The sequence below is a fragment of the Empidonax traillii genome, unplaced genomic scaffold (assembly GCF_003031625.1).
Source record: "Empidonax traillii isolate 1590-97213 ecotype Southwest subspecies unplaced genomic scaffold, ASM303162v1 scaffold342:size1861417, whole genome shotgun sequence".
Classification (NCBI taxonomy): Eukaryota; Metazoa; Chordata; class Aves; order Passeriformes; family Tyrannidae; genus Empidonax; species Empidonax traillii.
In genome coordinates this window covers 1,272,767-1,289,784 of record NW_020955535.1, presented here as the reverse complement: position 1 = coordinate 1,289,784, position 17,018 = coordinate 1,272,767, and the positions used below count along the sequence as shown (strand labels likewise).

Below are 17,018 nucleotides of genomic sequence, written 5' to 3'. Positions count from 1 at the left end.
AGGCTGTGACACTGGACATCGAGTTCTTGGCAATTAATTTCTGAAACTTTGAAAAGTTATCAAGAGAAGAACAAGAGGTGGCTGCTGGCCAGACCTGGGCTGGAAGGCCAGAAAGGTCAGAACAGGACCCTACAAGGTACCCCAGTCTGGGTTGGATGTAGGGGCAGCTGAGACATGACGTGCTTTTTTGGGTGGCCAGAGGGTCTCAGGGGCTCACTATTTGCTGGTGCCTTGACTGAAGAACCTTGTCAGAAACCTCACTGTTGTGAGACCTGTGGTGAACTGGGCAAACTGGGGTGGAGAGAGTGATCCTGGCTCACCCCCACAGGGTGCATTTATACCAGGACAGGCCACATTCAGCTTCATACCCCTTGCCATGCAAGAACTGGTGAAAGGAAGGGCCAAGGTACTCCAAACAAGCCACTCAGGAGAGACCTCAGGGTTGCCCACAGGAGCAGCTCGCTCTTTGCCCTGCAGATGTCTTCATTTTTCCTCTGGTTCAGCCTCAGGAGAAAAATGGAGGGGGAGGCAATGGTCAGCAGGGTCAGTTCCCAACTATGCAGCAGGCAGGCAGGAAACTGGCTCCTCCACACTTCCTCCCCCTTGCCTGAGTCACCCAAGAGGAGCCATGACCGTCTTTCGGGGAACACTTGTCTTTCCCTGTCCCTCATCAAACAGACGAATCGCTGCTGGATCCCATCAGCACAGGCTCCATATGGTGGCTGTCTGATCTCCCTCCTTGCACAGTGGGAGCCTGTCCAGAGGCAGGGACACACAAGAGTGGTGGTCTCTGCCCCTTGCAGTCCTCTGAGGACAGGGAGCGACAGCCCAGCGGGTTCTAGGAGGCGCCTGTGATCCTGAGCAGTTGGCAGAGGACATCACCCTGCTGAGCTGATGATGTCAGGGAGGTGCAGCTGCCTCTGGACCCTGCTGAGATGCCATCTCAGAGGCAGCTGGACCATCTTTTATGGCTCTCCACAGCCTCTGTTGCCTATGCTGACAGTCAGGTAAAAGGCCCTGGGGGTGCTGAACATGACCAAGGGAGAGCAGTCCAAGCCCTCCTTCTCCAGGGAGGAGTAGTTCATGTTTCTTTGTCTCTTTGGTGTTTCTATCCCAGAATTGCAGGAGAAGGACAAAGGCTATCTCTTAAGGAAGAGACAGAATATGTCTAAGAATCAGTACAGGGGGCTCTGATCTTTTCCCCCAGTCCCTCCATCTATCTCCTTAGGCATAACCATGAATGTCTCAGATCCCAAAGCAGTCCCAGGATCTCCCAGCTGTCCCAGCACAGCAAACCTGGATTACCACGGAAACAGCAGAGAACGACCTCTCAATAACCCAGCAGCTGAAGCCACATGTTCCTCTGCTTGGCTCCAAACGAGCAAGTGCCACAAGCTAAAAGCCAGGCTGGATACAGATGTCCGCCCTGATCTTTAAGATTATTTCAGCTGGGCTTCCCATTGATTCTACCAAAAGTCCCAGAAGCAAAAATGGATCTGCTCTCAGGATCCATCCATCTGCCATGTTATTGCTTCCACCAAGCACCAGCCCAGGAGTCACCAAGGGGAATGTGTTCCCACACTGCTGTCCCAGGTTTTCATTCGAGGGCAAGGCAATGCACCTCTTACTCCTTAAAGATAGGAAAGCGTGGTGGGATTGAAACACACCTGCTCAAGCCCCTCTGCAAGGAAGGAAATTCCTACACTTCTGGGGAGAGCCTCAGTGTCTGCAGATTTCCCCTAAACCAAATGCCATCTGGTGCTTTCCTGGCAGTCCCCTCTGTAAAAGGTGGAGGTCGTGGAGGGTGGTCCAGCACAGCAGCTTCTCCACCCTTGACTCACCTGTAGGAGTCTACACAGTTCTCTGGGTCAATTTTGTGTGAACCTGGTTCACAGCATCCCACAAGAGCCCTACAGACTGTGGAGAATTAAGACTTTAGGGCTCATGGGCAGTGCATATCATAGAGACACACATTAATGTTTTCCAGCACTTTTTAAGGCCTGGAGATCTTCTGGGCCAGTTATACCAGAAGGAAGAGTAGTTGGGGAGGGTAAAATGGATGTAGACTCTCCTCTGTGCCCTTAACGTTATCTGCCATGGCAAAGGGTTACTCACCTGGCAGGGAGCAGAGCCCATGTAGTTCCCTCTCCATCAAACCTGCAGCTACATCAGCCGGGCAACTTCCCCTTCAAGCAGTTTTCTGATGACAGGCTTGTGCTTATGTGTGTCTGTTGTGACTGTGGCCATTAATCACTTCAGCTTCTCCTCCTGGCTCTCCTGCCTCCTGGTGCAGGACCAAAATAGTGATAAAATACCTCAGAAGAGCATTCAATGGAGGTGGCCTATGGCCATGTGAGCTCACTTTCTCTGAAGCAGGCAATAAAAAGGTTTTCTGGACAGCTCAGTGACTATCTCACCCTTCAGTGTCCTCCATGCAGCAAGGATCACTCTTTAGTCTCCTCCACACAATCATGGCCATGGGTAAAGGCTCCTCAGTTTTCTGAGCTCTGAGTCTGTTATGTCTGTGTCCAAGACCTTCCTGGGTAGGAATTCTCCCTCCTTGCTGGAGAAGATAATTCATTTGTGAGGATCAGTGTAACAAAGCTGAAATTCAACTTCCTAAATAAAGCAAGGCATGTTCAGACACGGGGTTCTGGTTTGGGTCGTTACAGACTTGGTCAGCAGAGGCATCTTGAAAGCTGATCTGGCCACGTGCCTTGAGCCCATCTCAGCTCTGTTACAGTTCACTGCACTGTGCCTGTGCCCAATCTCAATCTCTTCTGCAGCAGGGGGTGAAAAGGCACTTAATTCCCCTTTTTGAATAGGACTGGAAAAGTACACGCTTCTCCTGACAGAAACAAGGGAGACATCTCCCCAGGGTGATGTTCAGCTTTCTCTCCACCTCCCTCAAGAGCTGTCTGGTCTCCTGCTTTGCTGCTCCATGTCACAGAAGACTTTTAAGCAGAGCCCTATTTTACATGGGAAGGTTAATGGATTCCTAGGAATTACCATGGGATAGTAGGATCCCTTCCTGCTGTAACTATTAATCTTTCTCCTACATGCTCATTTTGACTGAGCCAACACCTTCTTCCACCTACAATCTCACTCCAATATTTAATGTCATTGTATGTTCAGTGAACAAGCTTGAAAATTTTCCACTTACTAAAAGTTTACTTTTTTTTCCCTGTCTTTCCCCCTCCCTCTGGGAGGGTGATAAATGACTGAAAATCAAGATATGATAGAAGCTCTTCATTTGTCAGCTATGGTTGCAACTCCTCCCGAAGCTGAGTGTGGGAACGGGGCCTGAGACAAAGCGTGGCCCTGAGCCCGGATGTGCCTTCTCCACCTTAACAGCAGCATCTGCTTCCCAATATGGCTTGTTCTGCACTATCTCAGGCACAACTTGAAACTCTGCAGCTGTTGCCACTCAGACTTTAGCTCTAAATCCAGCGAGGAGGGAGAGGCTGGGATAGTGGGGGAGTGCAGGGCACTGATTATCCCGTGCACAGGGATGGGAACATGGATCACATGCATTATGTGCAAGTACAAAACCAAGCCAGTCCTCACATAAGAAGGGCCCGGCAGTCCCAGAGCAGGTGAACAGGCACAGGTACCAATAGCTCATCCTGGAGAAAAGTCTCCTCTTTCTTACAGCCTCACATTTGTAACTGCAGAGAGACATTCCCTAAATACAGAAATGTTGTTGACAGGCTGGGGGAAACTTAAGCCACCATGGGCATTAAGAATGATTGAATCATAGAATCACAGAATGGTTTGGCTTGGAAGAGACATTAAAGACCATCTTGTTCCAATCCACCATCATAGACAGGGATAACTTCCACTAGACCAGTTTGCTCCAAGCCCCATCCAACCTGGCCCTGGACACTTCCAGTGGTGGAGCATCCACAGCTTCTTTGGGTAACCTGTCCCAGTGCCTCCACAGGGTCCAGGTTCACCCACCCTGGCCAATACTGGACCATGGGATGGTTTCTTCTCTTTTATTCTTCCCACTCTTTTGTTCAACTCCCGAGATGGAAGTGAAGGCACGCTGATCACCCAGCTTGTGGAGACCTTCCAACCACACTTGATTCCCAAGACATAAGGAAGTGAAAAGCAGATGAGAGCACAGACACGTGCCTGAGCTGGAGGTCAGTTGTGGAAGGCTGGATGCCTGGATCAGAGGTTTCATAAAGTCCAGAAGGATGTTCATGAAACTGAATCTGCCCCTCAGTGTGAGGAAACTAAAAACAGAAAATCAATAAAATAACCAGACCAAAAAGATCAGCTCCGTCTTCCTGGGAAAGATCCAAGAGTGAAAAACTAATTCCAGAAAATGAGGTCAACCTTCTCTAATAACCATAGCTACTGTTTGTGCTCCAGTGAGACATGCATGTGTGGAGTTTACCTCTCCTCTATTTATGGATTTGGCCTCTTGACCTGGAATTCAATGCCTCTCAGTTGATCCTGTCGTGTTATGACGGGCCATATCCTGCATGTTTATTGCATTGGCACCAGCTTTGTCTCTATCTAAAGGCAGATGGAAAAGAGCAAGCCAGGGCTGATACTAAAATCCAGCATCCATCCTCTCTGTCTTTCTAAACAACTGAATTTGATGGAACTTCTCACTTTTTTTTTTTTTCTGCCTTTTTTCCCAAAATGGTCCTCCAAACCCTCCTGAGGAGAACGTCTGTGCAAGCCCCACTAAAGATGTCCTTTTTGGTACCCAGTTTAGAGCAGGAAGTTGGACTTGAGGTAGGACTTCTAGGGATTTGGGAGATTTGAGTCATTAAAGCATCAATCAACAGAGATATCTTGCAAGCCGTTTTGGCCATATGATTTGAACCCACCTCAATCAGTGGATAATTCATTATGCTTTGTCCAATCTCAATCTTCTCCCAGGCAGCCAAAGGTGAAGAGATACTTAAATCCCCCCCCGAGAGGAACCTAATACCCACAATGACTCTACCACCAGTAGGAGAGGGCTTTGTGAGGATGGAGGAACATGCTGGGGGTCTCCTGGGTGGAGCCTCAGACTGTTTATTGCTACCCATGCTCAGCCATTTCATCCCAGTCCCCTCTCCCAAATGGCTGCAGCCAGCACCACTGAAGTGTGCAGGGTCATCCTTTGATTCCCTGTGCCAGAGTTTTCCTCAGGGCCTGGACAGCTGGGCTGTTTCAAAGCATGTCACAGGCTTTGTGGCATTTGGTCCGGCACCTTCCTGCAACTGCCAGGGATGCCTCTGTCTAATCCCAGCTCACAGCAGGAAGATGAAAAGAGGGGCATTTTCCTCGTGTCACATGCAGTTACAGCAGCTTTGAGCTGGTGAGTTCCTGGCAAGGAGATTTTGTTCCCACAGAGACACAGGAAAATTGACCTGAGGGCAGCCACATCAGTTTTAGTTTACTAGAGATGTTCAGGCATTAGCACCGTGAGTAAGGCTGGAGCCCTCTTTAGCGTTTACAGCACTTCATAAATTTCAGAGAGATTTAGGGCAAGGAGCCAGATGTTTGGGGAGAAATTCTGAACACTAAAGACAAGTGGAAATATTTTTTTTTTTTGGTAGTGTGTATTTTTTCCCATTAGTTGCAAGGCTATATTTAGAAGAGGGGGGGGAGAGAGAGAGAGAGCACGAGAGAGAGATTAGGCGTTTCTTCATATTCCGTAGTCACTCCAGTTGTTCTGCTTGTAGGAACAGATGTCTCCTTCCTGGGGTGATAGCACTCAGGTCCACAAGGAAATTTTCTTGCCAGCAGCTCCTCTAACATAGAAGGGAGGTCGAGCCAGAGGTAAGTCAGTCCGCCGTGGAGGGATGCACTGCAGGGTCCCTAGCAGTGAATGCTTTGGGATATTGGTCAGAGAGTAAGGGGGGTTTGGGATGGGAGAAGAGACAGTGAGGGGCCAGGAGGGATTTGCTGGAGACTGGACTCCAAGTCTGCAGTGGAAAACACGGCTAATGCAGCAGGGAGCCCTGGCAGGGTTGGCAGAGGGAAGGGTCCTGTGCTGAGCAGGTGGATGAGCAGCTCGGGAAGTCTCTGGCTCTGCCCGTGCAGCAGGCGTGGAAGTTCATCAGGAGGTGCCTGACCTGCAGAGCCAGGCTGTGCCAACAGCTATGAGAGGCTGCAAGAGGCTTCTCTCCCTCTGAGCTTCTCTGCTCTTGGGTTTTGGGGTAGTGTAGTGACATTTGGTGGTTTTTCAAGACGATTGGGGTGATGAGAAGTGTGAAAAGTTACTGACTTTCCCTTGTTGAAAAGTACTGTTCCAGCTCTTGTGAAGAGGGGTGTGATGTCTTGTTTGTACCTGTGTACTCCCAGGCATAATTGAATTCTGGCAAACAGCATTCAGGAAGGTTTTGGAAGCTGGGAGAAGAGATGTTGTACTGCCTATAAAGAGGTCAGCTGTGAGTGGGGATGTTTTACCTGTTTGGCCACACAGCAGGTTGCAAACTCAGCTCTAGGAAAGGTGCTGTTTCCCTCCTCTGAACCCACTTGGTGAGTCAGTTGAAAGAGAAGCAGATCCTTTCCAATGTCTTTAACCAGATCTCTTCAGAAGTGCTCCCTGCTTTCATAGCAGCACACCACCAGCACAGAATTTTTCCAGGTTAACTTGTTTGATCCAAAATTTGCAAAACCATGAAGGCACTGTGGGGTTTGCACAGCACAGTGTCATATGTGCCTAGCCAAGGAAACCACTGAAGCCAGTCTCCCAAAGGGGTAAGAACTGGTTGTCCATCCTGGGATGCCTCAAAAACTGTCTGCTCCCTGACAGGGTCTCCCATCTCACTGCATTCCCTGGGCCAAGCCCACACAGGGCTCTGTGCCTCAGCTTCTCCCTGCAGCCATGAGAGCAGCACAGCTTAGAGAAGGTGCTGGGAGGCAGAGCTGGATCAGTGGCACGCTGGCCTGCTCCTCATGGTGCACCTGACCCCTCTGCATCACCCCTTCATCCCTGCCTGCACTGGTGTCACCCTCATTCCCTGTGCTCCTTGGGGTGTGAGCATTGTTCCATCAGTCCTGCATTCCCAGGCCATGCAGGACTCCAGGTATTCCCCAACAGCAAACCTCTGCTGCTGCTCTTCCCGCCCTGTCCTTTTCAGCTCCTTGCCAAGGGACAGGGCAAACAGGGAGCTGAAGGCAGAAAGGAGGGAAGATTGCTGAATTTGCAATTAAAAATTTCCTTCTCAAAAGCAAGTATCGATGCACGGGCCAGAGGTTGATCAGTTTAATCTCTCACGATGTTTTTGCACTTGCCTGCGAAGTTCCTGAATGTTCCTATATGGTAATTTTCACTGCAGGGTTCTCCTTGTGCACAGCCACGATAGCTGTTATTCCAAACTGACATTTCTAGCACTTTGTCCCAGGCACCCTCGAATCTCTACATGGATTACTGTAATCCCAATAAAATCAAACGCATTTCTCTTGTACTGTTACAACCTCCCAAGAAGACAGGCTCAAATCCATCTCTACTGGCTGGACACGTAAGAATCCAAATCCATGTGTTTTGTTCCAGGTCTAGATTTCAAAACAAATGTTAACCCTCTTGGAAAAATATTCCCCCAACAATGTGTGGTTTCCCCTCGCATATACTGGTCCACAAGGGACAGAGAGGGACACAGGCAGGGAGTCATGCTCTGATTTCTCTAAAAGTATCAGAGCTGAAAACACACAGCACTTACTGCAGAGGTGTCACTCCATCCTCCCCTTGTGACAGATGGCACTTGGTACGAGCTCTGACAGGGTATGAGATATTGGTCCTCTAAATGCTGACAGCATGATTTGTAGAGCTTTCACCAAGACATTCAGTGTTTCTGTCACTCCAAGGCCAAGACCTGGTAATGCAGAAAAGAGGGACATGAAAAATACGGTGGTGTTGATGAGGCATCGTAGCCATCTAAATGTTTCAGGAGGGGCTTTTCTACACAGTGGGGTATAAACAAGGGAAGAGGAGGCAAAAAGCCTTTTTTAGCACCTTTATTATAGGTGACCAATACTAGAAGGCTTCAACAGAGATGTGCTGAGGGACCTCTGCATGCCCATGGTTGTTGAGTGGATATCTGTGGGGCTGGAGAGGCAATACATGTACAATCCCACTTCTTTGTTCGCTTCCACATGTACGCCTGAGCTCCTTCTTTCAAAGGCTGAGGCATTAATGCTGCAAAGGGCCACAGAGGAGATATAAGCTCGTCTGCCAGCATTTGGATTTCCTGCTCTGTGAACCTTTGGGAGTTTCAATTCCTATTTTTCATGCATGCTCAGGACAGGGCTGAGAGAGGATCACGCAGATCTTTCCAAGTTTTAAGCAGATTGTCTCTGGGGCATCCAGGACTGGTGATCCATCGCCTGGTTTAAAGCAGCAGGTCCAAGTCTGGGTGCAGAGTGTTGATGTCTGGGCCAAGCCAAGTGGCATCTGTCCCATCTGGGTCACTTTGCTCCGTGAAGAAGAGGAATGCAGCTTGGAGAGTTGTGCTCTCCTTCTTCTAACTGGTACTGATCCCTCATGGCCGAGGGTGACCTGTTGGACTAAATCATTGCTTGGGTAATTCAGCAGATGACCATTCAAACCACTGGACAAAGCCAGAGTTGATGACCATCTTCATGACAGGCGGGAAAATCAGGCCCAGCAATTAGCTATGATCAGGTTGGTTCTGCCGTGATTTGGTGCAAATCTGAAGTAACTTCTCTTCAGGAAAACAATGAGAAGCAGGCAGTGCTCCCTCTTTTCAGAGAAACCACCCAGCCCCGTTTGCCGTGTTTCAGTGCCAAAGCAATTGTGAATTTGCAGGGAATACCACCTGAATGAAAGGACGTGTGGTGGAGAGTACTAGCATATGCCTTGCAGGTTCATGCTAGAGGAAGCAAGGATCACTCTCAGTGCCTGTTTGTGTGGCTGTCAGCTCTGATTTCCTCCGTACTCCCAATGTTTTTCAATCTGCTGACTAATTTCAACCAAAATTTGGCAGAAGGGAAAGATCACCTCAATTTACAGGAAATTAGGCAGCAAAGAAAGGAGAAAGTCAAACAAGTGTCAGAGCCAAGGGAAGAGCTGGAATGTGAGTGCTCATTAAGGCAGCCAAGTGTCCACATGGGAAAAAGTTATAATAAGCATCTCAAGCAGGGCAAAGCATTCTCCCAGCCCTGCGAGCCACTGCGAGACATGAGGCTGTAAGAAAGCAGGTGCCATTTAATCTGACACTCACAGAACTATGTGTTTTGTGTCTCCAAAGTGCCTTTTATGTCCATGGCATTAGAGGAGAAGGAATAATCCAGCTCTGGACTGGCTTTGGCTATATCCAACTGCAATTCCCTGGCAGTTGGGTGTTTCACACACTCTATCCAGCCATCCTCAGACCTGGAGGCTTCTAGGAAACATCAATGCCCAGGAACTAAGTGAGAGTGGAGATATGATGCCTGCAAATACGGGATTGTACCTGCCCTGAGAATGACCTCATTTCTGCTTCAGGGTGGGATCTTTCTCCCCCAGACAATAGCTCCCCTCTCAGAGCCTGAGGGTTAGATGGGCACCAGCTTTTCCCTTTCAGCAGCTGGATTCATTCCTTTTCTCTCCCTTTCTCTCTGTTCCCACTGTCAGCAAACCCATCCTCCCTGAGCTGAGCACGAGGCACACAGAACAAGCTCTACCACGTATAGGGCAAGGTCGACATGCACAAAAACACCATATTTGGCCAGTTTGAGCCATAGTTGACTGAGAGCTTGCCAGAAGGAGAATCATACAATTTAAACTGAAAGAGAGTGAGTTTAACCCTTCCTTTATAAATAGGACGATAAATCACCCAGGGAACTTTAAACACGGGAAGGCAGCAAAGCTAAACACATCCTGCTGCCACCTCAGGCAGCAGAGTAACACCAGCAAGCAAGACAGGGTGAGGGTAACAGGAGGGATGATAGAGGAGACAGGTTGACATATCAGACTTTCTGACTCAGGACAGGGAGATGAGAAAAGCTGAAGCTGTTTATACTAAATAACACTCGCACTTGTTAATGTCCTTTTCAACCTTCTGATCCCAGTGTGTGGCTCTGGTGTTCTCTGGGCCTGCACACAGAGATCCAGTCTGCACACAGCAATAAATAACCTCTTGGACAGAGCTCAGTTGCCTGACCTGCCTTTTCTTTTGTATCCCATTGCCTAAATCACTGAGCCAGATGCAAAAGTCCCCTGGGCCAAGGAAGCGAACCCTGCTAACTTCAGGAAGTGGAGGGTGAGACTTAAGGCTGACACCGAGCACAGAGTTGGGTGGAATGGAATATGGGGGTGGTCAGGGATCTCCTCCTGGGGCAGATGTAGCACTGAGCTGCCCATGCTAAATGGAGAAGCATGATGCCAAGCAGTGAGTGAGCAAGGGAAGAGCTTGCAGTGACCATCTGTTTCCTATTTGGCTCGAGAGCGATGGAATTGGTTGTGTCACACAACAATGAGAAAGTAATTCAGAGCAGGGTCCCTCTCCCAGTGCTGAGCAGAGACTTTTATCAGAACAAGGGAAACCAGGTCAATCTCCAGTCTCTGCCCCTCTCCTTATCCCATTTCTACCCAGATGTCTGCTGTACTTTTAAGGAAATGCTACCCACAGTCTCCCAGACCGACAGACAAAATCCAGCCTGAGAGGTATAATATAACAGCATGGGTCAACTGGCACAGTCAGACAGCACTCAGAAGGATGCATGTTTACCCATCTTGGGCTTTGCAGACTGCCATCTCCAAAAAAAAACAGGATTTGCATGAAAAACTGGGGTGAATGAGGCACGAAGAAGGCTGAGCTACAAGCACTTTGAGGGTTAGCCCAAAAAATATTTACTCTTTAAGTAAAGGTGGTTGTGGCAGCTCTGCATGAGCTCATGCTATAGCTACAAGTAATAAATAGCGTGAAATACAGCAAAAGAAAAGGGTTTGCAAAGGCTGCAAAGCTTCTTATATGTTTAGTCATGCCCCTCACTGACTTCCACATGCCACCACTCCATGGTGGTGAGTAGCAGAACTGACTCACTTTAACACCCACAAGAGTATTTCTGATGGCAGAGATCGGGTTGGGGTAATTTTGGGACTTAGAGAGGGGAAGCATTGAGAATCTTTGGTGATGTTTGCTTCTGCTCAGACACGAGGTCAGGCTGCCTCTTTATGCCTGGTTCAGCCTGCTACAAAACAGGGCAATTTACCTTTCTCAAGGGCTTGGAGTCTCACAATGGAAAAATCCTTAGTAGCTTGTTAACCAGGGGGTTGGTCCAGCTCCATCCCACTAAAAGCACTCAGAGGAATTCTGTTGCTTTGCTAGTCCAGTTCTCCATCCTTTCTGCTTGTGAGCCATGAGATGAGGGCAGTCCCACAAAGAAAGGAAGAGGCCATTCACCCAAACATCCATCAGTAGCTATTTGATTAGAGGAAGATTTTTCCCACCACAGCCCAAGAGGCAGCTTTTCCACAGCCTGTCAGGGAGGAAATCTTCTGGACTAATTAAATTTGCTGGGCCTTCTTTCATGTAATTGTTTAGATTTTGAGTTCAGATAGGGCAGCGATGGACTGGGAAAAGACACAAGCTCTAACATATTCAATTTGGCAAAGAAATGTTACCTGCTGGTTTTTAGCAGTTAAAAAAATCTGGAGTTTATTTCACTGCACATGGGGCTCAGTGGAAGAGGTGACCATGCAAGCCAGGACACTGTATATGCTGATGATTTTAACTTGTGTGCATGGACAGTACTCATAGTGGATCCCTTTCTATTCATCTGTGACCTGCCCTACATCCCTCCATGGCATTGTGAGGATGAGGAACATTTGAATGCACTTGGAGTTGCAGATTTCACTGAGGCAGGACAGGCAGAATAAGATGAATATCAGGTGTTTGTGATAAAGGATCTGAAAATGAAGAAAAATCTCCCAGAGGAGGCAAACTACTAACAAGATGCAGAATCAGAGCAAGCAGCCAGTGCCACAGAATTCCAATGAGAAGAGCAATGTAAATGCAATTCAAAACAGCCTTAGTGCATGCTGAGGGATGGGGTGGGTTATTTTGTCTTCTCCCCTTGCTCAACTGTCTGTCTGAACACAGATACACAGGATTACACTGCACTCAGTGGGCAACAAAGTCCTTATTCCTTGGCTTCTGCAGCGCTCCTCTTGATAGCATCTGCAAAGAGAAAGCTGGGAGCTGATCCAGGCATCTGCTCATTTCAGTTTGTTTTTGCAATTAAAGAGTGAAACAAACAACCGGAGGAGTTCAGATGGCGAAAATTTTAGGAAACCATCAGAAAATGGGCCAGGGCTCTGTGTCCTCCCCGTGCATCTTTCTCAGGTGCCAGACTCCGCAGCTCCACTACCGTCAGCCAGTCTTGGGGGCAGCTTTTCCTGTTTTTCACTGGCAGAGCTGTTGGCACAAAATGTAAAGAGACGAGACTGTCCCCCAGGAGTCTGCAGGCTCAGTCAGACCCAGACAAAATGCTGTGAACATGTGCTACTTTGGCTGCCACCGCAGCTCAGCGCAGGGTGAGGTAATCTGGTCACTCCCGAAACACAAGATGTTCCAGCATCTGGTTGCTGCTGGGGATGGCCTGATGGCAGAAGTGGACAGAAATTAGCATTGTTCTTATTTGCCCAGTAGTTCTCTGGGACAATGCAGGTGGCCTGAACCCAGGCTTCAGGATTTCAGTCCTGCAGTGTTCTCTGCCACTGGGTTTCATCTCAGGAGGGCTTTATGCTTGAGCACCAGCCATTCCAATAGACAATTCAGCTCCTTGGACTTGACTGAGTGGCTATGTAAACAGAAAAAAATTGCCATTTGATTAGAAATAGCCTTTCAAGTTCATTGAAAAACAGTTTTTTCCTTTACTCCACTTCTCCAGACCAGGTAAGAGGCAAGAGGAAACTAGAGTAATCCCCAGACTGCAGGCCAACAAGCCCAAGCTTCATCATGATGGCAAAATCACTTCTCCAAGACTTTCCACTAGAAATTCCACACCTGGTCTTCTAAATTCTCAGTCTTAATCTCTGCTTTTGCTCAGCAAATGTTCTGCTTCACATTCACCTGGCTTGAATGCACCATACAGAATAACCACCACTGGGCTGCAACACCCCATGAGGACCCTTGATATTGAATGTTTACTATTGACCAATCTCTCAATGGTGAGACACATTTGCTGTATCCAGAAAATGTAGAGAGTCTTGAGGATCTCTTCTCCTAAATCTCAGTTCCCCAGCTCTCTATCCCAGAGTGCTGGAAGGAGGTGTGGAGGAGTTTGAGAGCTGGAGAGTAACAGTCAGCAGGGATCTGTAGTTAGTTAGCCTGACAAACAAGCTTCTGGTGGACAGGCAGGAAAAGGTTTTGGCACTCATCAGGCAAGCTCAGAGCTGCTGTGATGTTTTTCTGGACACAGCTAGAACTGTTCCCTGCAAAACATTTGCTTCTGGCCAGAAGGAACTCTCAGGAGGATCCACTGTTGTCCCAGGTAGCTTCCTCCCCTGCTTTGCCCATGGCCACCACTGGCTTGAAGCACCTCACAGGTGAAGGAACACTTTTGGTCCATCCTCCTGATCCCCATAAGCAGCAAAAATGATTAGTGCAGGAAAAAAGCCAGCTGCCAGAGGATGGGCAGTGCCTGGGGAGCTGGACATCCCAACTCCTCCAGCAATTCAAGTCTTCCACGCTGAGACACACAACCAGGCACTCTGCAGTTCTGTGAGCGCTGGGATCTGCATTTGCAGCTCCTTTTTTCCTAATACTTCCACACTTGGCTCATTGGTAGCAGGGATTTCAAACCCCCATAAATCAAGTCTTTCAGCATCATTCTCTGCTGATTCAAGCTGATTTTTTTAACCTCAAAGCCCTGCCCAGCCACTTTGAGGTATTCCAGACATTTTGCAACCATTTATTTTTATTTAAACGAGCCAAGTCTCTGTATATATTGGGACTCTCTCTTTTTTTAAAAAAAACTTTTTAATATACAAATCAGTTTAAAATAGTGTATAAGTCAGGAATGATTTGCAAATTAAACTGTCAAACCCTGGCAGGAGTAGTGGCTGACGCCCTTAGCTTGAAATCTCCCGGCTGCTGTTGCTGTGAATGCAGATCTCTAGAAGATGCCACACAATCTGCTTCTGCTTTCCTGGAAGATTCAGCCATCCCTTGGTTTCAAGGAAGTCTTAAAGTTCCTGAAAATGCTGCTGCATGTAACTCTCTAATGGGATCACCTGCCCAGGGGAAGGATATGATATTTTAGGAGACGGGTGCTGGGGCTATGGTTGTGCAAAGGTCTTCTTGCCTTGAAACCACTTTTGCAGAGGGAAGAGGAAGAGAAACTTGAAGTGAGGATTGGGTGTCTTTTTCAAAAAATGCATCTGGCACCACTGGAAGACAGTAATTATAAACTCAGATGTTTTCCTTGCAATTATTGGTAATCCTATATTGGCAGATGGGGATCTACTCCTCAGAATGTGCAAACCTGTTGGTTGAAATGTTCTTAGGTGACAAGATTTTGAATTCTGACTCTTTCTTTTCTTCCAGATCGCTGTCAGTCAGCGACCATGCCTACCTCCTCCACCCAACTGCCAGCCCCTGACTCCATCAACTCCACCCAGCAACCCAACACCAGCATCTACTTGTTCTCCAAGTTCATCCACGAAGACAAAGAACTGTCCACAGAGTTTTACAACCTGTGGATTGTCCTGATGGTGGTCAATGCCATCATTTTCCTCGTGGGTGTTGTGCTGAACAGCTTGGCACTGTACGTCTTCTGCTTCCGTACCAAGACAAAAACCACCTCTGTTATTTACACCATAAACTTGATTGTTACTGATCTCCTGGTGGGCTTTTCCTTGCCCGTCCGGATCATCATGTTCTACAGCACGGGGGACTGCCAGCACTGCTCCTTGATTCACATCTTTGGCTACTTTGTCAACATGTACTGCAGCATCCTCTTCCTGACGTGCATCTGCGTTGACCGATACCTGGCCATCGTCCAGGTGGAGGCCTCAAGGAAGTGGAGGAACCCCACCTGTGCCAAGGGGATCTGCGTCTTCATCTGGATCTTTGCCACAGTGGTGACTTTCTCCATCCTGACCATGGCAATAAAGTTTGCCGAGTGCTGCCTCTCCAAGATTCTGGTCCTGATGGTCTGCGAGTACTTCTTCCCCCTCATCATAATCATCTTCTTCACCACGAGGATTATGTGTGCCCTGTCCAAGCCCAGCCTCATGCACCAGAGCCGGGAGAGGAGGATGAGGGCTGTGCAGCTCCTGATCACCGTCCTCATCATCTTCATGATCTGCTTCACCCCTTTCCACGTGCGGCAGGTCGCAATCTCCATCAACCCAGACATGCCCCATAACGTCAGCATCCTCGTCTACCACGTGACAGTGACCCTGAGTAGCCTCAACAGCTGCATGGACCCCATTGTCTACTGCTTTGTCACCAACAACTTCCAGTCGACCATGAAAAACATCTTCAGGAAAGCTGAGCCGGAGCAAACCAACGTGGACATCCCGGGCATGAACAAGAGCACCAAGGGCTCCAACGCGATCATCGCCTTCTCAAACACAATAGGGAGCCCTGTGAGCTTGCCATCACCAAGTGGTGTCCAGATATAAACAACATCTGGTGGGACACGTTGCAGTAAGCCAGTGCCACGATGCTGGAATATCACTAGGATGCACGATGCTATTGTCTTCGAACTCCTTGTTTTTTAGGCTGAGGTTCAGACTGACAGTGGTGGAATTTATTCCTCAAGAACATTGTGGTCTGTTTGGAGAATGGAACTTACAGTGCTGTTAGTACCAATTTAAAAGAGAGTCTATTAATGACTGTTCCCAGGAGGGAAGGTTTCTTTGTGTTTTAATACAGACATTTTGCTAGCAACAAATTCTTTACTGTGGTTTTCTTTTCATGTTTGACATCGTAATGCAGCACTTTTAGGATTACTTAGAAAACAGGATATCTCTGGTTTGTAATGAAAGATTTTTGTGCCTTGGGCATGTGCTTAAGAATAAAGGGTAAGAGGGATGTTTCCAGAGCTATCTGCTGCAAAGATTGTAGATGCCAATGGAGTGGGAAAGTATTCTAACCCACATGTCACTAGTAACTACTCATTTGTTCCTGAAAAAGTCTGAACCTTCTCAGGGACGAGGAGATGAAGTCAGGATGTAAAGTCTCCTCTCACTCAGCTAGAAGAAAAACATACATGCGAGTGTATATATTTCCATACACACTACTTGGGCTTGGAGAGAGGTTGAGGATATGTTCCACCTGTATTTGGATCACTAAATCCCCTAAGCTGCTGACAAGCATAGAAAAATCTGTGAAAATGAACATGCTTCCCAGCAAGGTCTGCTGTTCTATGCTCTCTCTGTCCCAGAAAAACAGTCAAGATGAAACCCAGAACCAGACTGTGATGCTGTACTGCTCTGGTTTGGTTTTTCTTCTGGGCATGTTGTAAAATCAGGCCTTGCTGTCCTAATTGCCACTATCAGTCCATCCACTCAGACACTTAAATGCTGGTACTACTAAGCACAGAAAAAGAATCCATCTCCAGCATATAGGCTGAAATTCACCCCTTTACAAAGTCACTAGGATGATCTAGGAGCCATGTTTAAAAGATGTGTGAAGGTAAGGATGACCCAAAATTCTGTTCACAGGGGTGGGTAAATGTTTTAGGTGACACTATACCAACGAAGCAACACAAATACAAAAAAGTTATCCTGGGAAAACAGCAAAACCTGCAGCATGAACACCGATAGCTATTCTTGTTCCTCCAGGTCTCCTCACTCACGCCTATGGACATTCCAACTGGAATACTACTAAGAATTCATCAAACCTAGCTTTTCCTGGTACTCACTGGTGTTACCATTCAGAACAGCAGGTGCTGGTCCAAGCTAGGGCATCCTAGAGTACTCTGCTTCCCTGGAATCTGACCATGGGACACCCACCCCCATTTCACAGGAACACAACATAACCTATGCCTCAAACTGCCTCTCGCAGAGGGGCTTCCAACAATTTGCCGCTTGCAACACATATATATATGTT

At 47.9% G+C, this 17,018-nt stretch overlaps 1 protein-coding gene across 1 annotated transcript; it reads left to right on the top strand.

Annotated features, from left to right (window-relative positions):
* Positions 1-5,605: 5,605 nt before the first annotated feature.
* Positions 5,606-15,849, top strand: GPR20 (G protein-coupled receptor 20). The gene is made up of 2 exons (XM_027892234.1): positions 5,606-5,787; positions 14,505-15,849. The coding sequence occupies exon 2, from the start codon at positions 14,525-14,527 to the stop codon at positions 15,584-15,586; it is 1,062 nt and encodes a 353-aa protein (XP_027748035.1). The 5' UTR covers positions 5,606-5,787; positions 14,505-14,524; the 3' UTR covers positions 15,587-15,849.
* The last annotated feature ends 1,169 nt before the right edge of the window (positions 15,850-17,018 follow it).

Excerpts from the sequence above, each read along its gene's own strand:
- GPR20 (XM_027892234.1), top strand. The coding sequence starts at position 14,525 with ATGCCTACCTCCTCCACCCAACTGCCAGCCCCTGACTCCATCAACTCC.